General features: G+C 46.3%; 1 protein-coding gene across 7 annotated transcripts in view; it reads left to right on the plus strand.

Annotated features, from left to right (window-relative positions):
* Nucleotides 1–219: 219 nt before the first annotated feature.
* Nucleotides 220–26,313, plus strand: part of stab1 (stabilin 1) — a 30,349-nt gene continuing 4,255 nt past the window's right edge. Inside the window, exons 1-60 of one of the 7 annotated variants that reach the window (XM_077529085.1) lie at nucleotides 238–614; nucleotides 1,775–2,018; nucleotides 2,141–2,226; nucleotides 3,380–3,449; nucleotides 3,545–3,640; nucleotides 3,798–3,911; nucleotides 4,409–4,596; nucleotides 4,683–4,819; nucleotides 5,642–5,769; nucleotides 5,915–5,991; nucleotides 6,059–6,184; nucleotides 7,070–7,219; nucleotides 7,307–7,390; nucleotides 7,496–7,609; nucleotides 7,686–7,739; nucleotides 7,986–8,066; nucleotides 8,184–8,342; nucleotides 8,420–8,482; nucleotides 8,551–8,643; nucleotides 8,753–8,839; nucleotides 9,339–9,450; nucleotides 9,535–9,721; nucleotides 10,762–10,855; nucleotides 11,039–11,197; nucleotides 11,667–11,762; nucleotides 11,966–12,061; nucleotides 12,584–12,631; nucleotides 12,702–12,835; nucleotides 12,896–13,007; nucleotides 13,123–13,200; nucleotides 13,401–13,502; nucleotides 13,595–13,699; nucleotides 13,771–13,905; nucleotides 13,972–14,100; nucleotides 14,582–14,635; nucleotides 14,782–14,895; nucleotides 15,094–15,289; nucleotides 15,363–15,458; nucleotides 15,551–15,596; nucleotides 16,182–16,261; nucleotides 16,950–17,075; nucleotides 17,185–17,258; nucleotides 18,074–18,145; nucleotides 18,213–18,332; nucleotides 18,401–18,448; nucleotides 18,545–18,625; nucleotides 18,877–19,023; nucleotides 19,101–19,229; nucleotides 19,519–19,578; nucleotides 19,776–19,952; nucleotides 20,048–20,137; nucleotides 20,318–20,464; nucleotides 21,229–21,285; nucleotides 21,352–21,538; nucleotides 22,044–22,193; nucleotides 23,291–23,395; nucleotides 23,476–23,592; nucleotides 24,432–24,564; nucleotides 24,743–24,803; nucleotides 25,153–25,297. In XM_077529085.1, coding sequence (XP_077385211.1) covers nucleotides 564–614; nucleotides 1,775–2,018; nucleotides 2,141–2,226; nucleotides 3,380–3,449; nucleotides 3,545–3,640; nucleotides 3,798–3,911; nucleotides 4,409–4,596; nucleotides 4,683–4,819; nucleotides 5,642–5,769; nucleotides 5,915–5,991; nucleotides 6,059–6,184; nucleotides 7,070–7,219; nucleotides 7,307–7,390; nucleotides 7,496–7,609; nucleotides 7,686–7,739; nucleotides 7,986–8,066; nucleotides 8,184–8,342; nucleotides 8,420–8,482; nucleotides 8,551–8,643; nucleotides 8,753–8,839; nucleotides 9,339–9,450; nucleotides 9,535–9,721; nucleotides 10,762–10,855; nucleotides 11,039–11,197; nucleotides 11,667–11,762; nucleotides 11,966–12,061; nucleotides 12,584–12,631; nucleotides 12,702–12,835; nucleotides 12,896–13,007; nucleotides 13,123–13,200; nucleotides 13,401–13,502; nucleotides 13,595–13,699; nucleotides 13,771–13,905; nucleotides 13,972–14,100; nucleotides 14,582–14,635; nucleotides 14,782–14,895; nucleotides 15,094–15,289; nucleotides 15,363–15,458; nucleotides 15,551–15,596; nucleotides 16,182–16,261; nucleotides 16,950–17,075; nucleotides 17,185–17,258; nucleotides 18,074–18,145; nucleotides 18,213–18,332; nucleotides 18,401–18,448; nucleotides 18,545–18,625; nucleotides 18,877–19,023; nucleotides 19,101–19,229; nucleotides 19,519–19,578; nucleotides 19,776–19,952; nucleotides 20,048–20,137; nucleotides 20,318–20,464; nucleotides 21,229–21,285; nucleotides 21,352–21,538; nucleotides 22,044–22,193; nucleotides 23,291–23,395; nucleotides 23,476–23,592; nucleotides 24,432–24,564; nucleotides 24,743–24,803; nucleotides 25,153–25,297 — 6,601 coding nt within the window. In that variant the 5' untranslated portion in view covers nucleotides 238–563. The other 6 variants (XM_077529087.1, XR_013284566.1, XM_077529090.1 and 3 more) reach the window with 6 other exon arrangements.

The following is a 26,313-nucleotide window of genomic DNA, read 5'->3' on the forward strand; positions in this document are numbered from 1 at the left end:
CATGAATAATTCTTATTTTATTTGTTTGCTATTATATTTCATCTATTTCAAAAATGTAATTAAATGTACATGTAATGAAATTTGATTTGGGAACATTAAATAAATAAAATATGGTATTGAAAAAGTGGAGAGAAAAAATCCCTTTATAACTATTTTTTCTTCTCAAGAGCTTTAGCCAGCCAATCGGTTGATCAATCATCAGTAATCGATTTCCCCCAAAAGAGTCATTCGGTGTGCTGTATGTTTGTGCTTGCGGATGTGTCAAAAAGTGTGGAGAGGAAACGAGTCACTGGCTTGTGTTGCGCTTTTGTCGTTTTCCCTTCCCGCCTCTTCCTTGATTAGAAAGGAGAAGGAAGGTCGACGCGACTCGACTCGACTCGACGCGACACGACAGCATGACGGCCGCAGCTTCACAAGTCTCACTTTTAGACAAATACTTCCACTCACTTTTTTGTTCTACTTGTGCCTCATTGTAGTGTAGCTTTTTTTGTTTTCTTTCCCCCCTGCCTTCTGACAGGCTTGTTGTTTTTTCTTTTCTTTTTTTTATTTGAGACACTTTAATCATGCTGCTGCTGCTGCTGCAAATACTCCAACTACAAACTTCACTGCAACAGGTAAAAAATCATATTTGCCATTTGACCTGTTTCAAGTTTTTTTTTGTCTTCATCACAAGTTTCATGTAAGAGTCAATTGTACAAAAAACAAAATACCATTTTATTTGAGATTTCAAAAAAAATCATATGACTAAATGTGAATTTCTGACTGTTTATGACTGTAGGGGAAAAATAAAATATTAGGATATACTGTAATGATTTTTTTTCCATAAATCTAGCTTTATAGAAAAAGATTCTTAATCACGAGTTAAAAAAAAAAAGTGCTATTATTATAAATTTATTTCTGAATGTTTATGAATATAGGGGGGAAATTAAAATATTAGGATATACTGTAATGATTTTTCTCCTGATAATTTGAGTAAGGCCATATTGATGAAATTGTATCAAAATGTTATTCAAATTTTTCAAGAGCTGAGAACAATTATTTTAATGGGGGAAAATCAAAATATGAACATAGGAATATATTTTTGAGAAAATAAACGAGCTAAATGTGTTATGTTACATAATCATATGTCTGTAATATTGGTTAATCTTTTTTTGTTCCACAAGAAAATAATTCAGAATGTTTGTTTTTTTCCAGTTATAAGAATTTACAAGATTAGATGTGAATTTTTCCAGATAAAAAGTTCTTACAATATTAGTTCTAACAAAAGACAATTGTAATGTTAATCAAATGTGCATTTTTTAATGCAGTCATTAGAGATTTATTTATTAGTTTAAAAGAAGCCTTTTCTGATCCTGTTCATGGCCTGTTGCTGCTTTCTCCAACTCAACGTGTCACTGTTACTTCTACTGACCCTGTTCCTGCTACGTGCTGGTATTGTTGCCTCTTCTCAAGCAGCTCCTGTGACTGTTCCTGCTTCTGCTTTTTTTTTCCCCTCACTCAACCTGTTGCTGCTGCTTCTCCTGCCTGTCGCTTGCTTTTCCTGATCTTATTCCTGCTTGACGCTTGCTTCCACGTGACCCCGTTTCTGCCACTTTAGTCATCCTGTGACTGTTTGTAGTTGACTTGTCACTGTTGCTGCAACTGGTCCTGTTTGCGCCTCTTCAAATTGCGCAACGTGTTAGCGCTTCCCTTGTCGCCTGATGCTGCTCCCGTTGTTACTGCTGTCTGGAATTGAACCCTGCGAGCGCTCCGGTTGACATTGAGCCCGTTTTAGACGTCGCCGGCCGGCCGCTGCGACATTCCGCAGAGGCTGGAGGCGCACGCGGCGTGCACGTCGTGCGCGGCGGTGACCGGCAGCCTGTGCCCGAGCGGCTTCACCAACGGCGGCGTCAGGAACTGCAGCTACGCGGTGCAGATCGGCGCCAACAAAGTCTCGCTGGACGGATGTCGCCGGCTTTGCGTCAAGAACGTCATGCGACCCGTGTGCTGTCCGCAGCACTGGGGGCCGCTTTGTCTCCGTGAGTGGCCGGCAAAAAAAAAAACGATCTTTTTCTTGAAGATTTGGGTCAGCCAACAAACGTCATCCAAACGTCTGTCTGAAGTGGCAAATGCTTGAAAGTGACCTGCGTGTCTCCCACAGCGTGTCCCAGCTGGTCGGGGAAGACGTGCAACTTCCACGGAAGCTGCATGGACGGCGACCTCGGCAACGGGACCTGCGTCTGTGACGTGAGTGACGCGCCGGCACGCCTCTCGCAACCGCTTTCGTGACTCTTCCTGATGCCTCTACTGCCTGTTCCTGATGTTTGGAATTCCTGTTCCTGTTACTACTTCTGCCCCTTCTGCCTGCTTCGAGTTCCTGTTCCTGCAGCTTCTTATTCCTGTTCCCTCTGCTTCTCTGCTTCTGATTCCTAATATCAGTACGTTCCATGCCTGCTCCTGCAGCCTCTGCCTGTTACCATCAAGTTGTATTCCTGTTCCTGCAGCTTCTATTGCCCGTTTCTGCTACTTCTTATTCATGTTCTTGCTACTTAGTCCTGTTCCTGCGGCTTCTCATGCCTGTTCCTGCTATACTTCTTCTGCCCTTTCTGCCTGCTTCTAGTTCCTGTCCCTGCTGCATCTTATTCCTGTTTTTGCTGTTTTTATTCCTGTCCCTGCTGCTTCTTATTCCTGTTTTTGCTGTTTTTATTCCTGTTCCTGCTGCTTCTCATGCCTGTTCCAGCAGCTTCCAAAGGCTGTTCCTGCTGTTTTTCATGCTTCTTCTGATGCTTAATATCAGCACTTTTAAGTCCTGCTCCCGCCTCAATGCCTGTTCCTGATGTTTGTAGCTTCTATGGCCTTTTCCTTCTGCTTTGAATGCTTGTTTCTGCTACGTCTTATTCATGTTCTTGCTACTTAGTCCTGTTCCTGCGGTTTGTCATGCCAGTTCCTGCTACTTCTTCAGCTCTTTCTGCCTGCTTCTAGTTCCTGTTCCTGCTGCTTTGCACGGCGTGCCTGTTCCAGCAGCTTCCAAAGCCTGTTCCTGCTGCTTCTCATGCCTGTTCCTGCTACTTCTTCAGCTCTTTCTGCCTTTTTCTAGTTCCTGTCCCTGATGCGTCCAATTCCTGTTCTTGCTGCTTTTCTTCCCGTTCCTGCTGGCTTTCAGTCCAGCTGCTGCTTGTGCCTGTTCCTGCTGCTTCTGATGCCTAATGTTCATGCCTGCCCCTGCCTCAATGCCTGTTCCTGTTGCTTGGACTCTGCATGTGCCGCTCTCGCTGACCCCGTCAGTTGCTTTCCCGTTGGCAACATCCGCACGTTGTCAGCATGTTCCTGTTCCTGCCGTTTCTCGGCGCCTGTTCCCGACGTCGCGTTGACGCCTGCTCCCGCTGCCTCGCGTCGGCAGGAAGGCTTCAGCGGGTTCGCGTGCCAGACCTGCAGCAAGGAGAACACGTTTGGGAGCAACTGCGACAAAGGTCAGAGGTCACGTGCGGAGATGACGCGGTGCCGTTGTTTTGCGCGCGTGCTCGACACATGTTGTGTTGCCTTGTTTTTTTGTGTTTTGTGCTAGCGTGCGACTGCGAGCACGGCGTGTGCGAGCAAGGCCCCGAGGGCGACGGCCGCTGCTTCTGTCAGCCGCCGTACGCGGGAAAGCGATGTGACCAAGGTGACGCTCAAATCAAATTCGTGCATGCAAGATGTTTACTCATTCACAATCAAAAGAGGATCATTGCAAGTAAAATGGCGGCCATTTTTTGCATGAGCACATGACCACGTCCTCCTCAAGGGAAACGTCTCCTGATTGCGTTTTTGCGTGCGTTCAGTCAACAAGCGCTGCAGCGTGTGCGGCGCCTACTCGTACTGCTCGGGGGAAGGAGACGCCGCCACGTGCCCATGTTTGCCCGGATACAAGATGTCGCTCAACAACAAATGCGCAAGTAAACGTGCTCTTCTTTCGTCACGACAAATTTCTCACCACTTGACAAAAAACATCCAAAAACGAAATTCTCAAGTGGTGAGTCAAAATTAGTCACAATTTTACCCAAACTGGAGAAAAGGAAATGATTGTATTTTAGTTGGCCAAAATTTGATGTCAAGCATATTACTAATACATTTCAAATGACAAAATCGACAAAAAATTGCTCACATTTGCTTCAGGATTGCTAAAATGTTTTTGTTTTGTAATTCCACTTTCAGCCAGTACATGACAGCACGTTATTGCTTTCCATTGTAAATTTGAACAAAGAAGAATGAAAAGTATTTCAAGTTTTGCCCAGTTTTTGTTGAAGATGAATTCATTGGCAAATGCTGTTCAATCCTGCTTTTTAGGCCTACACAGAGTGACGCTGGTAAATTCATGTCCATCTGTGGACATGATTGTTTATTTATGTATTGGAAATGTGATGTGATGTGATTTATCATTTTGTTGAAATAGGCGTGTGCGTGTCAAGCAGCTGCGGCGTCAACGCCCAGTGCTCCACGCAGGGGTCAAAGGTCAGCTGCGCCTGCAAGGCCGACTTTGAGGGCGACGGCCAGGTGTGCGTGCCCAAAAACCCGTGCGCCGTCGACAACGGCGGCTGCCCCCCAAACTCCACCGTCTGCGTCTTCAAGGGGCCCAACAAGGTGCGACCAGCGCCGCCGACACTTCCGACTTGCGACGCGGCAAAAGCGGATGACGAGCGCCACCACTTGCCCTTGTGTCTTCGCAGGCCGCCTGCGAGTGCATGTCCGGCATGGTGCCGGTAGGGGGCGGCGCCGAGTCGGGCTGCCGGCTGCTTCCGGCATGCTCGGCCGACACCTGCCACTCGTCCGCCGTCTGTCAAACTGGACTGGATGGGAAAGCCCGGTACGTCCGACCGACCGACCGTCCGACCGACACGTTTGTCCTCCGAAACTCATTCAAATTCATGCAAATGATGACCAAAACTGACAAAAAATAAATATAAAAATAAATATAAAAATAGAATTAGATATCAATCAATGATAAATACATACAATATAAACAACATTCAATAAATGAAAATGAATATACATTGAAATCTGGAACTAAATGCAAAAATAAATGAATATATTCATGGAATTATATATCGATGAAATAATGCTCTGCTCTCACATTTATTTATTTATTTCATGGTGCAGACGCTCTGACGGGACAATATGTTATTCAAATGAGGGGGCGGTCCTAAGTGTGTCTTGGGTTGGGCTCTGCCGTTGCAAATGCTTAGGACCGCCTCCTCATTTGAATAACATTTCAACCTGACAGAATATCTGCAGCATGAAATTAATTATTGATTGATAGATATTTAATTGTATTTCTTTATTTATTTTTGCATTTATTTCCACATTTAATTTGATAAGAATTTTTATTTTTTGGATCTTGTTTTTTATTTCTGTATTTCTTCTTAATTTTATTTATTAGGGCTATAAATTTTTTTGTTTTTTTTATTTCCATTTTTTTTTCTTATTTAATTTTTTTTTAATTATATCTTCTATCTCCACTTTTTTCAATGTATTTGTTTTTAATTTTGCCAGTTTTGGTCCTCCATAAATGACAAGAACTGAACTCGATTTAACACGGAATGCAGTAAAAGGAAAAAAAAAAGAAAAAAGCTAAATTAAAATCCAACATGGCTTAAATGATTTTTTCTTTTTTTTTTTTTTGTTCCAGGTGCATGTGCATGCCGGACGAGATCGGTGATGGTCGGCGTTGCTACGGTAACGTGATGTCACGCCTGCAGGACCTGAACCGCAACGGAGCCCAAAGAGAAAAACTGACGGGGGCGATCGACCTGTTTGGTATCGGCATGACGTCACTGTTGCTGTTGTTCAATAACTTTTTTTTTTTTTTTAAAGCGCATCCAATTTGTCATATTTTGGCCCACAAAGGTTGCCGCCTGTTTGGGGCAGTTTGTGTATTTTTCATTGTGTTTTTGTGTTTCAGCGAAAGGTTGTTTATCGCTGCTGACTCACAACGGACCCTTGACGGTTTTCGTGCCCGTGCTGACGACCTCGCTGACCGTACGAGCATCCGACTTTTCGTAACCGCCCGACGAAGCCGAATATTTGACTGGATTTGCACCCGCAGTCTGTGAGCGAGGAGAAGGCGTGTCGCAACCACCTGATCCTGGGTCAGCACCTGGCGCGCGACCTGACGGCCGGCCGAGACTTCAACATGTACGGCGGCGCCAAAATGAAGAGCAAAGACAACAAGGTCACAGTTCGACAAGCAAAAACATCGCACAAACATTTGCACTTTTCACACATTTCGCATCGTTTCCGACATCCTGCAAAATTGATCAATTGTCAATAAATCACACAAGAAACTTCTTTCCGACCCAAAGTATTGGCAAAATGGCTTTTTTTTGGAATTGGATAAGATATGTTGGAGTCATTTTTTTTTTTTTATAACTCCAAGAAAGCTGATGATCTTCTGTTCCAGATCAAATATTTTTTTCCCGCATTTTAAGAAAAGTTGCATGAAATTACAAAACAAAATGTAACATTGTGACATTTTTTGTTATATATAATAATGCCTTATTTATATTTCGACATTTTGTGAGATTTGTATTATTTTCAACCTGAAAAATATACAATTATATTATAAAAAATATATATATTTCCTCAGATACTTTTGAAATAATTCCAATAACACATTTTGCAACTCCAAATTTCAATTGTTCAAGTTTGTTATTTTTCAATATAAAAAAAAAAAATGATGCAATTTCTCCAATTAAAAATATAGTTAAGAAATATCTCCACATTCTCTGAAGTTAAGAGAAACCAAACATGTTGTAAAATGTGCAATTATATTTAAAATCCTTTAACAGGTCTCAAAAAAAAAATATTGAAAACATATATTTCCTTTTTAAACCAAAAAAGACAAAAATATTCTCTTGTTTTTCAGATCCAAAATTTCAAAAATAAGTCCAAATATGTCCAAATTAAAAAAATTCAGAAAAATCTATTTTCTTCAAATGAATATTAATAAAAGAAATCTATCTGCAAGTTGCAAACAAAACTGATTTCAACTGATTCAAACGTTTTTTTTCCCCCTGAAATGCCTTTTAAGATCTCGTGCGCTTGTTTTGATTTGTAGCGTTTCATCATGCGACACGACCCGACGCGGACGTACGCCGTCGTCCAGGCGGACGTGCCGGCGGCCAACGGCGTCATCCACGTCATCGACCGGCCAATCACGGGCTCCCCTGACGACGCGCCCGCTCCGCCTCCTCTTCCAGCAGGAGGAGTCAGTACCGCGCTGAGAAAAAAATAAAAAATAATAATAATCTCTGTTGATGCGCATTTAGTGCTGATTGTTGTTGTGATTTTGAAGTCGCGGGTTCAGTTTGAAACGCTGAACGTCGGCGAGATTGTGAGAAGAGAGCCCGCCTTCAACCGCTTCCTGTCTCTCGTGGATGTGAGTCAAATGAATTGTCGTCAGTATTATTATTATTAATATAAAAAACAAAACAAAAGCCATCTGGTTTGTTGTGTGCGTGCGTGCGTGTGTTTGCGTGCGCAGAATTGCGGCGCGACGCTGCCCCTGAACGGTCCGGGTCCTCTGACCGTCTTCATCCCCAGCAACCGGGCGGTGGACGACGCCCGAGACGGGAGCATCCTCTACATGCTCAATCACGTAACGCGACAAACCGCCGCAATGGCCACTTGCACCTTTTGCAACATTCAACTGACTGCATCATTTTTGTCGTCAGGCCAAAGGAAAACTTCAAGAACTACTTCGGAACCACATTTACACCAAAGGCAGCGTAAGAGAGAAAACAAAAACAAAGATGCCAAATCCCAACAATGCTTTTAATAAAATTCAAATAGTCAAAATGTACCTGCAGTTTTTATGTTTTATCTATTCATCTATTTTATTGATCTATTAAATTTTTTTATCTCTTTTTTTTTTTTTTTTTATGACATACACAAAAAAATAGTTTGTATTAATATTTCTATTGATGAGATTTTCAAGTGGAAATCAATCCATTTTTTGAATTTTGCGCCCACAGCTGACATCCGACGACCTGACGTCGGTGTCGCGCATCGAGACGACGGCCAATCAGCTGCTGAGCATCTCCACGTCCGCCGAGGTGAGCCGCTCTCTGATTGGCCGCCTTATGCGGAGCCGGCCCGCGCGAACGTGATGGCGTGATGGCGCTGTGGCGCCGGACCCGACCGACCGACCGAGCGAGCCTCCTTTTTGCCAGGGCGACATCCTCCTGGGCGACAAGGGCGTGCGCGTGATCTCGCCCGACAAGCGGGCGCTCAACGGCGTCGTGCACGTGATCGACGGCCTCCTCTACCCGCCCACCATCATGCCCATCATGCCGCACAGATGCGATCGCGTCGCCAGCAAAATCGTGCAGGTGAGCGCAGACGAAAGAGAAAACAAACAAAACAAACCAAAACATTAATTTTGTTTGTTTGTTTTGTTTTGTTTCAGGGTCCGTGCGTTCACTGCGGTTTCCTGTACGAGACGTCCTGTCCGGACGGCAGCACTGAACTGGTAAGAAAGGAAAGATGTGTCCGTCATCCGTCCTTGCATCCAACCAAACAAAATGTCCCGTGTGACAGGGCGGCCACCTGATTGGCTGCGACTACACGCCGTCCCCGCTTCATCGCTCGCCGAGCAAAGGTTGCGCCAAGTACTGCAACGTCACCACGCGGGTCCGAGCGCCGCAAATGTTCTTTCTTTTTGTTCTTTTGTCGTCTGACCAAATGGAAGAAATATGAAGGAAGATGATGAAAAGTTGTTGTTGTTGTGTTTGGCCATCAGACGGCCGAGTGCTGCAAAGGTTTCTTCGGACCCGACTGCAAGCCGTGCGTGGGCGGCTTCCAGCATCCGTGCTACCACAAAGGAACGGTCAGCTCACACAATTCACTTCACTTTGGACCAGCAGCACTTGCTCATCTCCTTTTCATTTACATAGAGAGATTTTTCTTTTGATTGTGTTGGGCGATTTTTTTTATTTAGTATTTTTGGGGATACGTTTTGCTTTTTTTTTTTTTTTTAAGTTTGTATTTTTCGTCTCCATTTTTTTTGGTAGTATCTTTGTATTTATTATTTTTTTTGTAACTTATTTTTGATGAATTTCTTTCATTTTATTGATTTTGTATTATTTCATTTATTTTCTGTATATTTGTATTTTTAGGCATGAGTCACTTTTTTTTTTTTTTAAATTCGTTTAAATTTTAAATACATTTTTTTGTTTTATTTTTTGTATTACATTTCGTGAATTTTTACAAAAATGTATTTCATTCATTTTCTGTCTCATTTTTGTTTGTAGTTACTTTTCTTTCCGTTTTTTGTGTTTTCTATTTGTCAGTGGTGCCTTCATGTTTTTCTGTTGTTTTTTTGACAGTGCTTCGACGGTATCCGCGGCAACGGCTCTTGCGGCTGTCAATCACCCTTTGCGGGCGTGGCCTGCCACATCTGTTCCGACCCGTCCAAGCACGGCGATCGCTGCGACGAAGGTGACGTTTGCGCCGTCCGTCCGTCCGTCCGTCCGTCCGTCCGTCCAACTGTCGTTTTCAGCACGCGTGTGTGCGCGCTCACAGAGTGCCGGTGCCTCCACGGCGCGTGCGACAACCGAGCGGGCAGCGGCGGCGTGTGTCGGCGCGGCTCGTGCCTGGACGGTTTCTCCGGCGAGCGTTGCGATAAAGCGGCCACGCCGTGCACCGCCGACGGCCTGATGGAACATTGCCACGTTCACGCCTACTGCACGCACGACGGCCTGCAAAGCACGTAAGGAGCAAAATGGAGCACATGCAAAATGCGGGTTACGTCCCAAGCACCAAAACTTGATCTCAAAGAATATTCCAGCTTTCAATCTATTTGAATTTCCTCCCAATCGACTTGAACAAAAGTGCAATTCCAGAAGACGTGCGAATTGTTTGCATTGCGACGGCCACAATTTCTCCAACAAATTGAGGGATTGTCATCAATATCTGATCAACTCGTTCCAACCAAACTCTTTCCAGTTAGTTTTGTTCCCCTCCATGTTTAGCTAATTTTCTTGTTTTCGGAAAATTGAGAATTTTAAGAATTTTTAAATGGATTTTTTTTTTTTTTATTCATTTGAAGAAATTTTCCTCACATTTCTTTCTCATATTACCCATGTTTTTTTTTTTTAAATCATTTCATATGACTTGTTTTCTAAAAATGAAGAAGAATTTTCAAACTAACTAGACGAAGTGCAATTTGTGTGGAAATTGCGTGCTGAAATGCTGAATGCGAAGATTTGAATGCATGCGGAATGCTTATGAGGCCAATTGAGAGATATGAAATGATCACATCCGGCTTACTTATGTGCTTTACTAGCTGAGCCATGTGGAATAACTTCCACTTCCACTTCCACTTGATTGATCCCTCTGGGAAATTTACATATCCAGCAGCAATAAGAACAGATAATAAAATGAAAAATAATTCAATCCATCAATAAAATAAGCTTATTACACCAGAGATTGAATTAATAATAAAAATCAAATACTTGGAAAAAGTTCATTGTCTGTCCCATTGAAAATGAATGGGGAGAATTTAATGTTAAATTGTGCAAATACTGTAAGTAATTTGGAATCAGACGATATTCTATATCGTCCGGGGAGGCGTGCATTTTTTCAAGCCATGTTAAAGTGGGAGTTGTTAAGTTATGCGGCAAAAAAGTGTGCAGAATAAAAATCACAAGAACATATGCGTGCCACAATGACAGTTTTCAAAAAATAATCCCATTTTCATTTTCATCTCATACTATTTCTATCTGACTTTTTTTTTTTTTTGCTTGCCAGGTGCGTTTGCCGGGACGGCTACGAGGGCGACGGCCACTCGTGCGCCGCCATCAACCGCTGCCTGAAGAGCAGCAGAGGCGGTTGCCACGACAACGTAAGTAACACAAGCTCCTCCCACAAGACAACAACATTTCTTACTTTGGATTTGATGCCTTTTTCAACCGTTTATGACGCTAGATTCAAAAAGAAAAGACAAAAATTGAGATCAAAAGTGTGTGTTTTGGCCATCATAAAAAAAAAGCATGATGACATGAGTGTAAGTTTGTTTTGCCGGCAGGCCGAGTGCGTGTACGCGTCCCCGGGCGTGGTGTCGTGCGTGTGCGTGGAAGGTTGGACGGGTGACGGCCGCGTGTGCGTGGAGGTCAACAACTGCCAGACGGACGCGCGCGGAGGTTGCGACCCCAACGCCGACTGCAACCACATCGGACCCGGACAGGTTCATCGCCTCGCTTTTCTTCTTCACCTTCCACTTGAAATATGCTCTTTATCATATAGAATAGATGCAGATTCATTTTCCATATACAAAAAGAAACTTTGGATTCATTCAAATAAAACTTGACAGGCTCTAATTTTCTATTTAGGATTACCATACTTGTGTTATTCAAATTATTTTCATGCTTTGATTTAATTTTATTTAAAATTATCATTTTTTTCACATACACAAAAAAATATCTTCTCACTAATTGGAGAAAAATAGGATTTTATTTTTTATTTTTTTTTGTAATCTTTGTCATATTTTCCCCACCTACAGTTTAAAAATGATTTTTTTTTCCCCCTCCCCCAAATTTTGAGATAAAGTCTGTTTTCCCAATAAAAATGTACAAAATGCTCCAAATGATATTTAGCTCTTTTTCTATCTGCTGAAATATGAGTTGCATTAACATGTAAGGTGTGCGTGTGCGCAGAGCGAGTGCGTGTGTAAAAGCGGCTACATGGGGAACGGCGTGGATTGTGACCTCGTTAACCCCTGCTTCAACAAAAACGGAGGCTGCCACGACCTGGTAATCAAAATCATTCTGTCAATCGATTCAAGATTTGTCGTATGTTACTGATGACATTTGACCTCAAAGATCCAAAGCATGTCTTTTGGCCGTTACGTCGTCATGTGAGGCGAATAACATTTCTAAATTGACTCCTTCAATAATATGACACCATTGAGTTTGTTGCCATGAGTTTAGTTTTTGTTTGTTTTTGCTGTTTTCAGGCAAAGTGCGAGCAGACGGAGGACGGCAACCGCACGTGCGCGTGTCCCGACGGATACGAAGGAGACGGAATCGTCTGCTACGGAACCATAATGGAGGTCAAAACATGACAAGTCCAATTGCAATCACCGCAATCGGCGTCCGGCCGTTCATCCGTGTCGCCCGCGCGACGATTTGACCGGCCTCGGCTTCTCTCCACCATGCGTCGTCATGACAACAGATTTGGACTGATTTTGCAATCTTGTCTTCTATTGCTATCAAAACATGGAAGCTACCGAAAGAAGATTTTTGATCTGTTTCCGTTTTGCAGCAATTAGCAGTAGAATATAGCGAAGTTGAATCATTTTGCACAAATCTATTTAGAATTGTGAGTTGGCTCTTATACTCTGCTGCCACCTGCTGGCTGCTTGTGTAGTTTTGCAGGTGAGTAGCTGCATCAAAGCCTTCTGGAACCCCCCCACAAAAACGTATAAATACAACAAACATTTAAAATAAAAACATATTTGTTTGCATTTGGGCGCGAATGCGTTAACAAGACGATGGTTCAATCTGTGTCCACTTGCATGAGACGTTCCACATGTAACACGTGTGCTTGCTTGCTTGTTTGTTTGTTTGCGTAGGAGCTGGACATGAACCTCGCGCTGAACGGCCTGTCCGGCATGATCCACGTGAGTAAACGTCACACGCGCACGTCTTCATTGCTCGCATCGCATTTGACCTCGCCGTGTTGCGTGATAGCGGTATCCCCAAACGGCGGAGGACCTCAGCGGCAACCTGACCGTGCTGGTCCCGACCAGAGCGGCCGTGCGGAACATGAGCCAAGACGAGGTCACCTTCTGGAACACCCGACATCATCTCCCGTTCTTGCTGCGGTGGGTCAGCGCACACGCAAAAACACGCAAACGGCCGTATTGTCAACTTCCTGTTTCCAGGTCTCACTTCCTGCCGGGCATTTACTCCATGGAAGACATGGAGGGCATGATTGGCCGCAAGCTGGCGTCCATGAACGGGCCCGTCCAATGGGAGATCAAGAACAGCAGCAAGGTAGCATGCTAGCATCGTCATGAATAATAATCAGAATGCTGGCTCACATTTTGGAGCGTTGGCTCCTCCTCCGCTCGCGTTTGCAGCGCACTCGAGTCGTGTGATGTCGTTGCAGGGAATCCTCATCGGCGGCGCCGCCGTGGTCACTCGGAACCAGCCGGCCGTCAACGGCTACTTGCACGTCATCGACAAGGTCAGCCGATAGAGGAAAGATTCCGACGCTAACATGCTAATATGCTCAAATAGAAGAACCTGAGTGCAAACGTGCTAACCGCTCATCTGCTAAAACCGTACATGCTAACATGCTAACATGCTAACGGCTCATATGCTAAATGGCAACAACCCGAGTGCAAAATTGTCTGAGGCGGACGTGCAGGTCGGGCGTGTTTTCAGATTCTGTTCCCGTCCCGTTCGGACCTCCCGCCCGAGCCTCCCACCTTGACGACCTTCCTGGCGTCGTCGCCAAACTTCAGCCTGTTCCGTCAGTACGCCGCGGTGGGTGTCATCGCCGCCGCCGCCGCCGCCGCACATCTGTGTGCGTTTGTTGCGTGCGATTGTGCGTGGCGTGTTTTGCGTGCGTCGGGCAGACGTACAACCTGTCCGAGGAAGTGAAGGAGACGGAGTTCACGCTTCTGCTGCCCAGCGACGACGCCATCCGCCGGTACCTGAGCGACAGCAACTCCACCCAGCTGGTCGGTGGCCCCGCCCCCCGGCCGTCATCACCTTCCGCCAAAAAAAAGTGCTAACGCGCCGGCATCCGCAGGACGCCGACGTCTTCAAGTACCACGTGATCCGCTGGCAGCTGCTCTACCCCGACCGTCTGTATGACGGCTTGCTCAAGAGCACCCTGCTGGGCAACGACTACCAGGTCCAGTTTCACCTGGACTCCGGCAACAAGGTAAGGACAAAAAGCACAAAGGCTTTGCAGTTGTGGTGACCCGGCCTCGCCCTTTTGCCACGGGAGACGCGGGTGAACGAGGTCCCGCTGGACGGCGCCTTCAGCGAGACGCAGTACGGCGTGGTGATGGTGCTGCCGCGCGTCCTCGCCGTGCGACGCAACCGATGCAGCCAGGAGATCGCCGTGCAAGTCAACGTAAGCCCAACACGGACGGGCACGTTGCAGCCTCGTGTCGTCGTTGGTTACCGGGAGAATTTGGGAGGCCGACGTTTCTGTACAACCTTTAAAAAGTCATTTTTGGACTTGCTGATGATGACATCAGCTATGCTAACGACCAATCATGGCTCACCTGTTTTCTGGGTTTGGTCAGAAAACTGAGCTGCGATTGGTCCTTACCTACTTGCTCAGCACAGTCGACAGGAAGTAGAAAAATGACTTTGAAAGGTATTAATTGTACATGAAAAAATAATGAAGTTACCACGTTAATTCTCGACAAAATCTGAACTTTTTACTGCTGAAAACGGCTCAATGAGTCAAGTATCCCTTTAAAGTCATCTTTGGATTTCTGAAATAATAATAATAATAATAATAGTTATTCTCATCATTGGAAAGGAATTGTGAGGCCACTCCGTGTGGCGCCGTTTGCTTAACATGGTGTGTTGTTGCACTTCTTTAGGGCCGCTGTTCCCCGTGTGACGGAACGCCCCGCTGCCTAATCAGATACAAGCCGGTGAGAATGTCAATAACAATGATCACAATCTTTATTAAACAAGTATGTCACAAGAAAACCAAAGCATTTTGTTTCCGGTAGTATGACGCACGCTAGCATTGCAGTAGCAAGCAAAAAACCAACTTTTGTCTTTTTCTCGGCCTCAGGTCGCAATGCGGTTCCCGGAGAACATGAAGCCCAACTGTCGATACAGGAAGCGCGTTGGAAACCGGAGGAAGTCCGTGCTCGGCTGCGTGATCAAATGTCTGCAGGTCGCTAAGGTAGCCGCGCCTTCCAAATGCTATCAACTAGCATGCTAACAACCTGAGATGGAGCCCCGAAAATGTCAAATCCGCATGCTAACGTGCTAAGCTAGCATGGTTGCTAAGATTAGCATGCTAGCACAAAGCGAAGTAGCAACTGCTTCAAATGCGAATTTGATCAAACGTGACCTCTCCCGACGTGTCGCCCCCCCACAGCATCAGTCGTGTTGCCGTGGTTACTACGGCCACGAGTGCTTCAAGTGTCCCGGCGAGGCGGGCAACTGGTGCTCCAATCACGGCCAGTGTCAGGACGGTCTCCTTGGCAACGGGGAGTGCCGCTGCTACGAGGGTTTCCATGGCAGCGCCTGCGAGGACTGCGAGGCGGGACGTTACGGCGTCAACTGCACGGCCAGTGAGACGCACGCACCGGCGGGAAAATGTGTTGCGCAACGTGAAACGTCTTCATGTGTGTGTGTGTGTGGCAGAGTGCGCGTGCGACCACGGCAAGTGTGACGACGGCCTGTCGGGAAGCGGCCGGTGCGAGTGTCACAAAGGTTGGAAGGGCGCCTCGTGCTCCGTCGGTAAGACGCGCGCACACACGCAAACACGCGCAAATGCGATATGTGCAACATTCCGTCATCTGGATGTGCGTGTGCGTGTGCGTGTGCGGCAGAGATCAAGGACGACGCCTGCGGCGGAGCGTGTGACCAGAACGCCAAGTAGGTTGCGTGTGTGTGTTGGCCGCCATTTTGCTTTCAGATATTTCTGGCCGATCGATCGCTTCTTATTGATCGGCCGTCTGCGTTTTTGTGCCCAAAAAAAAGAGCAAGCGGGAAGTCTGACTTTTGCGACTTGATCCCATCCGCTGATCTGTATATATAACTGGATAGCCCGTACATGCCAATGCAAGCCGTGGGACGTCACAGGCGGCCATCTTGCTCCTCCTATCTTGCAAGCAGCTCTATGGTATACATTTCGATGAGACGTAAATGTATATGACGGGATGGCGAGAAAGGAGCAAAATGGTGGCTTTGCAAACTCAAAAGTCTTGGCCTATGGCTATCCAGTCATCTATATAGATCAGTGATCGCATTCCATTGAAAAGTTAGTTAGGGGAAGAAAAAACCCCAAAAAGAGACGCCGACTCCACGAGCAATTTCAATCTGCCTTCTGTTGATAATGTCTGTCAGTGGCAAAACGTCATTGACACAATTTAGTTTGCGGGCGATTGCGCAATGTGGGCCTTTCCCGCCTTCCCGCCGATTGAAGGCGAGCGCGTTTGCAAACGATGCGTGTGCTTGCAGCTGCGTGACGGTGCCGCAGGGAAGCGCCGCCGCATGCGTGTGCGTCGCCGGCTACAAAGGCAACGGCACCGTCTGCAAAGGTACCCAAACAAAATACTCGTTTGCTACTTGGACTTGATTACTTCTGCTAATTGGTCTCCTACTTTTCTTTCGATTACTTTTATTACGACTTCTGCTGTTGTTGTTACTTCGATTTCCACAACAAATTCTTATTCTATAACTTGTACTTTTTTTTTTTTTTTTTTTTTACTTGTACATTCACGTCAGCTTCTTATGCTTCTTGTACTTGTGTTTTTATTGATACTTCTACAACTTGTACTACTTTGACTTCCTTTTACTTGAACTACTTCTACTTACATCAGCTACTTCGATGCATCATCTTGTACTACTTTTATTTATTTTTTTTCCACTTCTACTACTTCCTCGACTTCTATTGAGACTTTTACTCTTGTTAATTCATCTTCTACTTACAATCAGGGATATGATACTTTTGCAATTTTTCATTTGAGTTGGTTTTGATTTCATTTTGAGGTTTGTCTTTTTTTAGTTAGTTTGAGTTGTTTTTTTGTGTATTACATGTGCGCAATATTTCAAAACCAGCATGGGAGCGAGGTCATCTTTTGGTGCTTTTCTATTGGCTATTGTAACCTAGCTTACAATATCTTTTTTATTTTTTTATTTCCACGACCTCTTCAACAACTTGTCTGACTTGTTCTCCAAGAACTTGTTGTTGTTGTTGTTGTTGTTGTTGTGTCGTGTCCGTCCCAGAGGTGGACCTGTGCAGCCTGTCCAACGGCGGCTGCTCGCCGTTCGCCACCTGCGCCAAAGTGTCGGCGGGCGTGCGCACCTGCACCTGCAACGCCGGCTACACGGGCGACGGCGTGGTCTGCCTGGGCAAGTGGCGTCATCCTGAAACATGCGCACACGCGCGCGCCACACGCGCGCCTCGTGGTCAAATTGAACGCCGCTTGACCTCATTTGACCTGGTGTGACCTTTTGACAGAGACGGACGGCTGCCTGCTCAACAACGGAGGCTGCCACAAGTCGGCCGACTGCATCAGAACCGGACCCGACACCGTAAGAGCTCGTCTCGTTTTGATGATGTCATGTCTTTTTTTTTTTCTTTTTTTTTTTTGTGCGTGCGTGCATGTGCGCATGCGTGTAAATACGTGTAAATTTATACTCATGAGTTCCCCTAAAACCTACTAAAAATCCTTGACCCTTGACCTTAACTGGATACTTGAGTGTCTCACCAGAGTCGTGAAGTTCAAAAGGTCAGGAGAGCTGAGAAAAGGTCAGAAAAGATCAAAAGAAAAGAAGGATGAGGTCATGTGACGCCATTTTCACGGAAGCGTTTACTGGACTTGGACTGATTTTGCAAGGCCCACACAATATTGTATTCTAGTGCGATAAAAAAATGGAACATACCAAAAGAAAGATTTGAGTCTGTTCTTTCATCAGGGAAAAAAAAAAAAAAAAGTATTTTGTATCTGTTTTCGTTTTGCAGCATTTAGCATTCAAATACAGCAAAGTTTCATCAATATTCGCATTCCTGGTGAAAACACTGACAAAAAGAGCTTGTTGCAACATGGCTGAGATCTTATACTGTGCTGCCACCTGCTGGCCGTTTTTTTCTAATAACTATCATTGCTTTAAGCCACCTCTTCATATTAGAAGTTGCATCAAGATACAGATAATCAAGCAGTACTGGCAGGCTTATATTCTTGATCCTCTGCGGAGAATGACTCATTATTATTATTATTATTATTATTGAGAGTCCAGTACAGTAGGTCTCTTATACTGCCCCCATGTGGCCAAGATGCACGAGCAGTTGAATTTGTTCCATTTGTGTTGGATGATGTTGAAGGTTGACCTGATTTTCCCCCCACCAGGTGGCGTGCAGGTGCCAGATGGGCTTCCAAGGGAACGGCCGCTTCTGTTTCCCGAGCAACCCGTGCAGAAACGTAAGCGTCGCGTTTGTGTTCGCGTTCGTCGTCGCCGCCGTCGGATGAAATGTTGTCGCGTGTGCAGAAAAACGGCGGTTGCAGCAAATACGCGCGCTGCGAGTATTTGGGTCTGGGCCAGAGGAACTGCACGTGCCTCCGAGACCACGTGGGCGACGGCATCGATTGCCGCGGCAACACCAACGCAGTGAGTCACGTGACGCGGACCCCGCCCCCAAATGCCGGTCTAACATTTGTGTCGTTGTCGTCACGCAGGAAGTGTTCCGAAACCCCGACAACGTCTTGTTCCGCTACATGCTCACTGTCAGTTAGTTGGAAAGAAAATCCCAAATAAATCTGAATCATAATCATTGTCACCTTGACACACAAACGAGTTGAGCCACTTTTTGTTTTGTGCAGAAGTCGGACGCTCGGAATTTTTACGGCGACGGGCCGTTCACCGTCTTCGCCCCCGTCGACGACAACGACACGTACGCCGTGGTGGGTGATGTCGGCCGCCATCTTGATTTTCTCTCCTGGTTGCCAATGGAAACTAACCGAGGCGTGAACAAGTCATTGAATTTCATTTGAATTTAGAATCCTTTTGGAATTTAGAGGTTTATTTTCCGCCGGGTTTAGATTCCCAAAAATCGACCAAATCCAAAAATGAGTTCACTTTATGTTTATTGGAAATGTTGTGTGCGTCTGCGTGGTTTCTGTTTTTGCGTGATGGCGTGTGCGTGCGCACGCAGGTGAATGAGTGGAAGCTGTCGGGGCGTCTGAATGACCTCGTGCGCTACCACGTCGTCACCTGCGAGAAGTTGACCTCGGCCGACCTCCAAAGCACCCCGCAGGCCGTGTCCACGTCCGGATACACGCTGACGTTCGCTCGGCGGCAGGTCTGGTGCGCGGAACCAAACGAATGTGGTCGCCGGCAAACTTCATGTGCCGTTTGTGTTGTTTTTGCGCCGGTCAGGGCTCGCTGTGGATCAACAACGCGTCTCGGATCGTCAAGAGCGACTACGTCACGTCCAACGGCGTCATCCACCACATCAGCCGCATGCTCGCTCCGTACCCGCTGAAGAGCAAACCGCGCGTCCCCAAGGTGGCGCTACTTCACATCGCAAACAACAGATGTGCTGCTTTTAATATTGGGATGCGACGACGACGATATCGTGGCAGTTTTCATTTTGCAATATCACGATTATCGTTTACATCCTTACGTACTAGTAAGCCAAATTTGTTCTGATGTCATACAGAAGTGGAACGAACGATGTTAGTTGCTCTCCTACAATCGTGCTTTCAAATGTTTTAAACTGCTTGGACTTGAAGATGGAAATTGAATCAATTCCATGCAATCAAGGAGGCTGACTTTTTTTTTTTTTTCTTTCCAGATGAACTTCACTGCGGCTGCGCAATTTTACGGCTACGGCAGCTTCTACCAGTTAGTGGAGGTAAACCTGTGATGACGACGACGATGATGATGACGATGACGATGACGACGATGATGACAATGACGACGATGACGACGATGACGATGACGATGACGACGACGACGACGATAATGACGACGATGACGATGACGATGACGATGACGACGACGACGACGACGCCCGCCGATTGACGTTGGCCGTCTTTTTGCCGGGCGCAGCGTGCCGGCCTGCTCCCGGTGCTGCAGTCGTCCATCCACCGGCCCCTCACCATGTTCTGGCCCAGCGACGGGGCCCTCGGCTCGCTGGCCCCCGAAAGGCAACGCTGGCTGTCCAGTCCCGACCACCAGGAGGAGCTGGCGGCCACCGTCAAAGCACACGTCATCCGCAGCGCCCGGGTAACGCGCCTCTTCCTCCGCGCGCCGCTAAAATGGCCGCCGGCTCGGCTCGGCTGGGCTGGGCTCGGCCGTAACGCGTTTTTGCGCCCGCGCAGGTTCTGAGTGTCAGTCAGCCGAGTAAATTCTCGTCCTTCCGCACCATGCACGGATCAAGAATCAAGTACAGCTGCGACAAAACCCTGGTGGTGAGAAAAGGCGCAGACGCCTGTTGCTATGGTAACCATTGTTGTCTGGCGTTGCCACGGTGATGCTATTCTGCAAGGGGATCCGAATCACGGCACTCGTGTTCTTCAAGCCACAATTGCAAAAAACAAAAGAAAACGTGCGAGTGTGATGTTTGTGCGTTGCCGTTTGTGCTGACGCAGGGCGCCATATTGATCAACGAAAACGCAGCCAGGGTGGTGGAGCGCCACATGAGCTTCGACGAGGGCGTGGCCTACGGCATCGACCGGCTGCTGGAGCCGCCGGGCTTGGGGGCGCACTGCGACAGCATCGAGAACAGAACCACCTTTGTCAGTAGCGCAAACTCGTCGGCCTTCGTCTCGTCCGCAGCTGGCAAACGTGCTCGGACGAGTCGAAGCTGTTGGCAAGATGGCAACATTCAGTAATGGCTCCCCGCCACTCCCCTAGTTAGTGTCCACAAAATAGTGCTAACGATATTAAGCTAGCATCCCAACTGTAAAAGCTAGCGTTAGTTGCTAGCTAGTTTTCAATCAAACAATCGAATCTTTATTTCTAAAACACCTTTCATACAAAGTGCTTCACATTAAAAACAACAAAAAAACAACGAAAATCAAGACAGTGCTAACAATATTAAGCTAGCATCCCAACTGTAAAAGCTAGCGTTAGTTGCTAGCTAGTTTTCAATCAATCAATCGAATCTTTATTTCGAAAACACCTTTCATACAAAGTGCTTCACATTAAAAAAAACAATGAAAATCAAAACAGTGCTAACAATATTAAGCTAGCATCCCAACTGTAAAAGCTAGCGTTAGCCACAACTGCTACTGTGCTAGCTAGCTGACTGACGCAAGTAACGGCAAAAAGTCATCTAAGAAATCAAATAGAAGTACAGATGGCGAGAAATGTACATTAGCATGTCAACAAAGTATTTGCACTTTGTTACTTCTCAAAATTGCTGAAGTGAAAGGTTGAATGAGTACATGGAAGTTTCTGCACTTTTACACCATATGTATATTTCAAAAAAGGCAATTGGAATGAGTATTTTGTGGGCATTTGAGAGGGCGGTGTCGCGAAGCCTCACGTGTGTCACCAGGGTCGCTGTGGCCGCTGTCTGTTCCCTCCGCCCTGCCCCATCCGACACCAGGACACGGTAAGCGCCGCCGCTTTGAGCGCTTTGAGCGCTTTGAACGTCGGACGTGACGCCGGTCGGTTGCAGGGCCGCGTGGAGAGCTGCTTCCGAGGTCGCGGCCGCTACCCGCCGGGCTACGCGCGCTGGTCGGCCGAGCCGGACAAGCCGTTCAGCCCGCTCAGCCCGCTGCGCTCGTTCGGCTGCAAGCGCGTCTGCATCTTCCCGGGATGGCTCCAGAAATGCTGCAAAAACCACTTCGGCAGGGATTGTCAGGGTCAGCTCAGCCCAAATTTACTTGAATTTCACAGGCCAGCCATGGAAACTTCAGGTGTTTTAGGAGGCTTTTTTGTTTGTTTGTTTTTCAAGCAGCAGCCTGGAGGTTTTGTGCTGTTTAATTAACTTCTTAATTCCCTCCATCTTGATTAAGGCCCCAGTATTAGCTGAAGAAAGAAATGTTAAAAAAAAAAAAACCCCGTCAGGAAGGGCCTACTAGAACATCTGAACTTCATTTGGTATGAATCCGATGCACGTGAAATGTTGGCTGGTGTGTGTTGTTTACATGAGTTTGAGTGGGATTAGTCTGAACACGGCCACATGCTGGGTTAAAAGAGGGTGTGCACACTTACGCAAACACGTCCCACTTATTTATTTTCGCTTCCCCTCTCCAAAATATATTTTCCAAATGACTTGTACAGGTTATTATTGTGGTGAAAGTTTTGAAATGAATGATGGCGCTTCCACAGGGGTGTGCAGACTTTTGATGGTCGGTCTGTCTGCAGTTTGTCCAGGCGGCGTCGAGTCGCCGTGCGGCGGCCACGGCGAGTGCGTGGACGGCTTGACGGGGACGGGAAAGTGCAATTGTCCCGCCGGTTTCCAAGGCGACGCGTGCGAGACGTGCACGCCGGGATATTACGGCGCCAACTGCACAGGTGCCAGCAAAAGATCATTTTTAGCATTAGTACTTTTGATAGACTTTTTATCGCCACTCCCATTTCATTGCACATTTCAGATGTATATTAGGGGTGTCAAAAATCGTGCGTTATTTTTGACTTCATTTAACGTTCCTTTAATGCTATGATTTTATTTTATTTTTTTTTTAAATGACCTTTGCACCTTTCGCAATGCCGCAGTCACGTCCACATGAAAATTTAGCAGTAATAAATGTAATAATAATTAGTGTTGTTCCGGTACCCATACTGGTATCGGCACAGGCCTCCATACTGCATTCAAATATCGGTACCGGTATCGGTATCGGTACTAACAAGTTACATGCCATTACCAATTAATTCCAACGCTAATATTGGCCCTTCAATGCTATTTATTGTTTTAAATTGTCAAATAAAAATCAATTCATAACATTATATATATATATATATAATTAATATATTTGATTATTTTTATTTTATTTTATGTCTTGATATGAAAAGAAAAATGCACTGAGCAAATGTAATTATGCCATCTAGTGGCAGAAAAATGACCAACACAATTTTTTTTTTTTACAGTACAGTATAGTACACTTTTTTAATTTGAATTGAATTTTCTAAATGATTATGAAATGACTATCAATGACTAAAAGATGCAGCCAAATTTCTTGAAAGGGATACTTGACTCATTGAAGCATTTTCAGTTCATATTTTGTCTGTAATTAGTAGACGTAACTTGATTATGTTTTCCATACAATGAATACCTTAAAAAAGTCATTTTTCGTCTTGCTGTCGACTGCTGATGACATCATCACCTGTGCTGCGGAAGTGGGTGACGACCAATCATGGCTCACCTGTTTTCTGGGTTTGGTCAGCAAACTGATTGGTCGTTTGTTATCTGCTTCCTCAGCACAGTTGATGATGTCATCATCAACTTTTTAATGGTTTTAATTGCATCTGACAAAATAATGAGGTTGCCACATTCATTGTGGCCAAAATATGAAGTGCCGAAAATCAGTCAAGTATCGCTTGAACAATTGAAATCTCCCGACACCCCTAATATATCCGCAAATGGACTTTTTTTGCGTGTGCGTGCGTGGCAGCGTGCGAGTGCGGCAATCAGGGCAGGTGCGACGAGGGCACGCAAGGATCGGGCCAGTGCGTGTGTCGGCCCGGCTGGACGGGCGAGCGCTGCCACGTCGACCTGGGTGAGCCGCGCTGCCGTCTTGCCACCGGGCGGCGCTGTCCTTGACGACGTTGACGTGTGCGTGTGCGTGCGCGTGCGCAGGTTCCATCCCCGAGGAGTGCCGCCCGTGTCACGCTCAGGCCGATTGCTTGCCAGTGATTGGCTGTCAGTGTAAATCGGGTTTCCAAGGCAACGGCACCTTCTGCGCACCTGAGCCACGTGAGTGTCAACGTCGCTTCTTTTTTTCTTCTTTGAAAACAATTCTTTCAAATCACTCAGCTTGATGCAAATTCCGCCGAGCAACAACAACCTCATCTGGATTTAAAAAGAAAAAAAAATGGTCATTTCTGTGCGGCGTGTTGCAGGGCTGGTCAATTATGGGAAAAAATAATCATCGCAATTATTTTCACAATAATTGAAATATTCAATCGATTCTTTATTTTTTGCCACAAAACAAGAAATGTTTAAACATAAAAAAAATATATATATATTAAGAGAAATCAAATAAAAAAAGATTATCATTTAACAAAATGTATGAAATGAGTTATTCAATTTAAAAAACTCATGAATCTTTTTGTTTTACCATTTCCCGATGATGCTGATTTTGTAATTGTGGAGTGTAATAATTGAAATTGGAATTGAATTTGGCTGAATCCTACAAAGCGTATTGCAACAGACCAGTTGGCCTTTGAATTGGCCTTTGAAATTCGTTGTCACGCCACGATGGTCATTAGTTGCTAGGCAGAATTCGGTCAAGACCTTTTGAGCATTTCTTCAATATCCATTTGAAGGTCGATGCGCTCGTGTTGTCTTTGTGCTCGCTCATATTACGAGTCAGGCCGAGCCATGCGCGAGTTTCTGATTGTGCCAGTAACGAGCATCTTTCTGACATTTGAACATTTCAGTGTCACCTGTTGTGCAAATGGCAATAAAAGCTGAAAGAAATGAAAGTTGACACCCCAAATTGCGCCTGGCAACGATCTTGCGCTGTTGCGTCGCCGTCCCGAGCCAGTTTTTCGCCAGATGCGAAACTTTGACTGACGCCCGACGGCTTGCAGCTCCGGATCTGTGCGGCGAGTACAACGGCGGCTGTCACCAGGACGCCAATTGCAGCCAGACGGGACTGCGGGTCACCTGCGCCTGTCGCCGCGGTTACCAGGGCGACGGCAACACCTGCGACGCCATCAACAGGTGAAGGACTTTGATGTTGTGGCAGATTGATGGAATGGCAAAAAGCAAAAAGCACACACGGGGATGGATTTGGTGTCGTTTTGGTGTCTTCATTTGGCTCAGCGCTGCTCGCGCTCAGGCCGGCAGAGGAAAAACGTTTTCAACCCACCAGCAGTCCAACCATTGACGTGTTTTGCAGGTGTGTGGAGGAGACAAATGGCGGCTGTAGCGACTTTGCATCCTGCAAGTTCACAGGCCCGGTACGTGCAAGCCGAGACGCCGGACAACACAAACGGCGCCGTTTGCGTTTTGGGGCCCTTCGAATATCTTTCAGCTCAATTTGACCTCATTCACCCAAATGTCAAACTTTTTTTGTTGTTTTGTTTTTTCAACAAACAAAGCAAAAATGCGACTGCTAGCATTAACGTTAGCTTCTGAAATCAACGTTTCATCTCATGTGAACTTTCATTTTCGCTTCCAACATTGACTGCAATGTTAGCTAGCAACAAATGTTAGCTTAGCTTCCCAAGTTAGCATTCAACATCGGCTTTTTTTCACGCGTTTGCCCAGTTTGGCTGTGAGCAATTCCCGATTTGAATTTCCCTCCAGAACGAGCGCGAGTGCGAGTGCTTGCCGGGCTACGTGGGCAACGGCGTCCAGTGCCTGGAGAAGGTGGCGCCCCCTGTTGACCGCTGCCTGGAGGACAACGGCGGCTGCCACCCGGCCGCCTCCTGCAAGGACTTGCATTACCACGGTAACGCCTCTCGCCACGGAAATCGAGCCTCCTTCCGCGTAGGCTTTCCGAAAGAGATCCGTTACCGTGGCAACACAACCTCTCGGGATCTTTTCGGCCCGATGACTTGAACGCAACATTCTGGTACAATAAGCCAAGTTATTGCGCGAGGGAAAAAACGAGGCTACCAACTCGCGTATTGATTTGGATGTCGCCGATTGGAGTGGTGACGACGTTTCGCAAGTCGACTTCCCCGATTTCAGTAAGCATCAAAATCAGCAACTTTCCAGCCGTTGAAACGTTTCTATCAGAGCCGATTCCATTGGATTCGATTCATTTTCATTGACCGTTTGGCCTACCCACAATGCACCTTGAATTCGAGACGCGCACTTTGCTTATGGCGTCGCATTTGCATCAGCTGCCTGTTGCCATGGCAGCAGACATGGCGTGGCTTTGATCTGTGTTCCGTGTGGATTACAATCGGACACGCAGATAGCAACACCTTCACCAAGTCTGTAACCGTGACAACACGAGGCTTGTGTTACCACAGCAACATGCCTGCAATGACTTGCGTCACATACGTCTCAACGACTTAACACTGTGACGTGGCCACGCCTACTCTGTTGCCAGGGCAACACCTTTCTGATCTCATATCTGTTCCCATGGTGACAGCAGCTATGTGACGCTTTGATGTCTATTTGACCTTGTGTTACCGTGGTAATCACAAACATGTCTGTTACCATGGTAACAGAACCTCCACTCATTGTGGTAACGTTGCGACAATGAGGTAACCATGGTTGAACCTGCTAAATGAGTGAACACATTAGCACCCGTGTCATTTGTTACCACTTTCACTTTGTTACCCGCCAACTGCGAACACGATCTGGTTACCGCGGTAACATTTGACCGCCCTGGCGATGTGTTGGCTGCTTTCCACGGTCGCGTCTGTTCCGACCCCCGCGCGTGACTGTAGTTACCGTGGCAACGCTGTAACAGGGGAGAGGCGTGTGACGGTAACCATGGTAACCGGTCGCTTT

The sequence above is a fragment of the Festucalex cinctus genome, chromosome 8 (genome assembly GCF_051991245.1).
Source record: "Festucalex cinctus isolate MCC-2025b chromosome 8, RoL_Fcin_1.0, whole genome shotgun sequence".
NCBI lineage: Eukaryota > Metazoa > Chordata > Actinopteri > Syngnathiformes > Syngnathidae > Festucalex > Festucalex cinctus.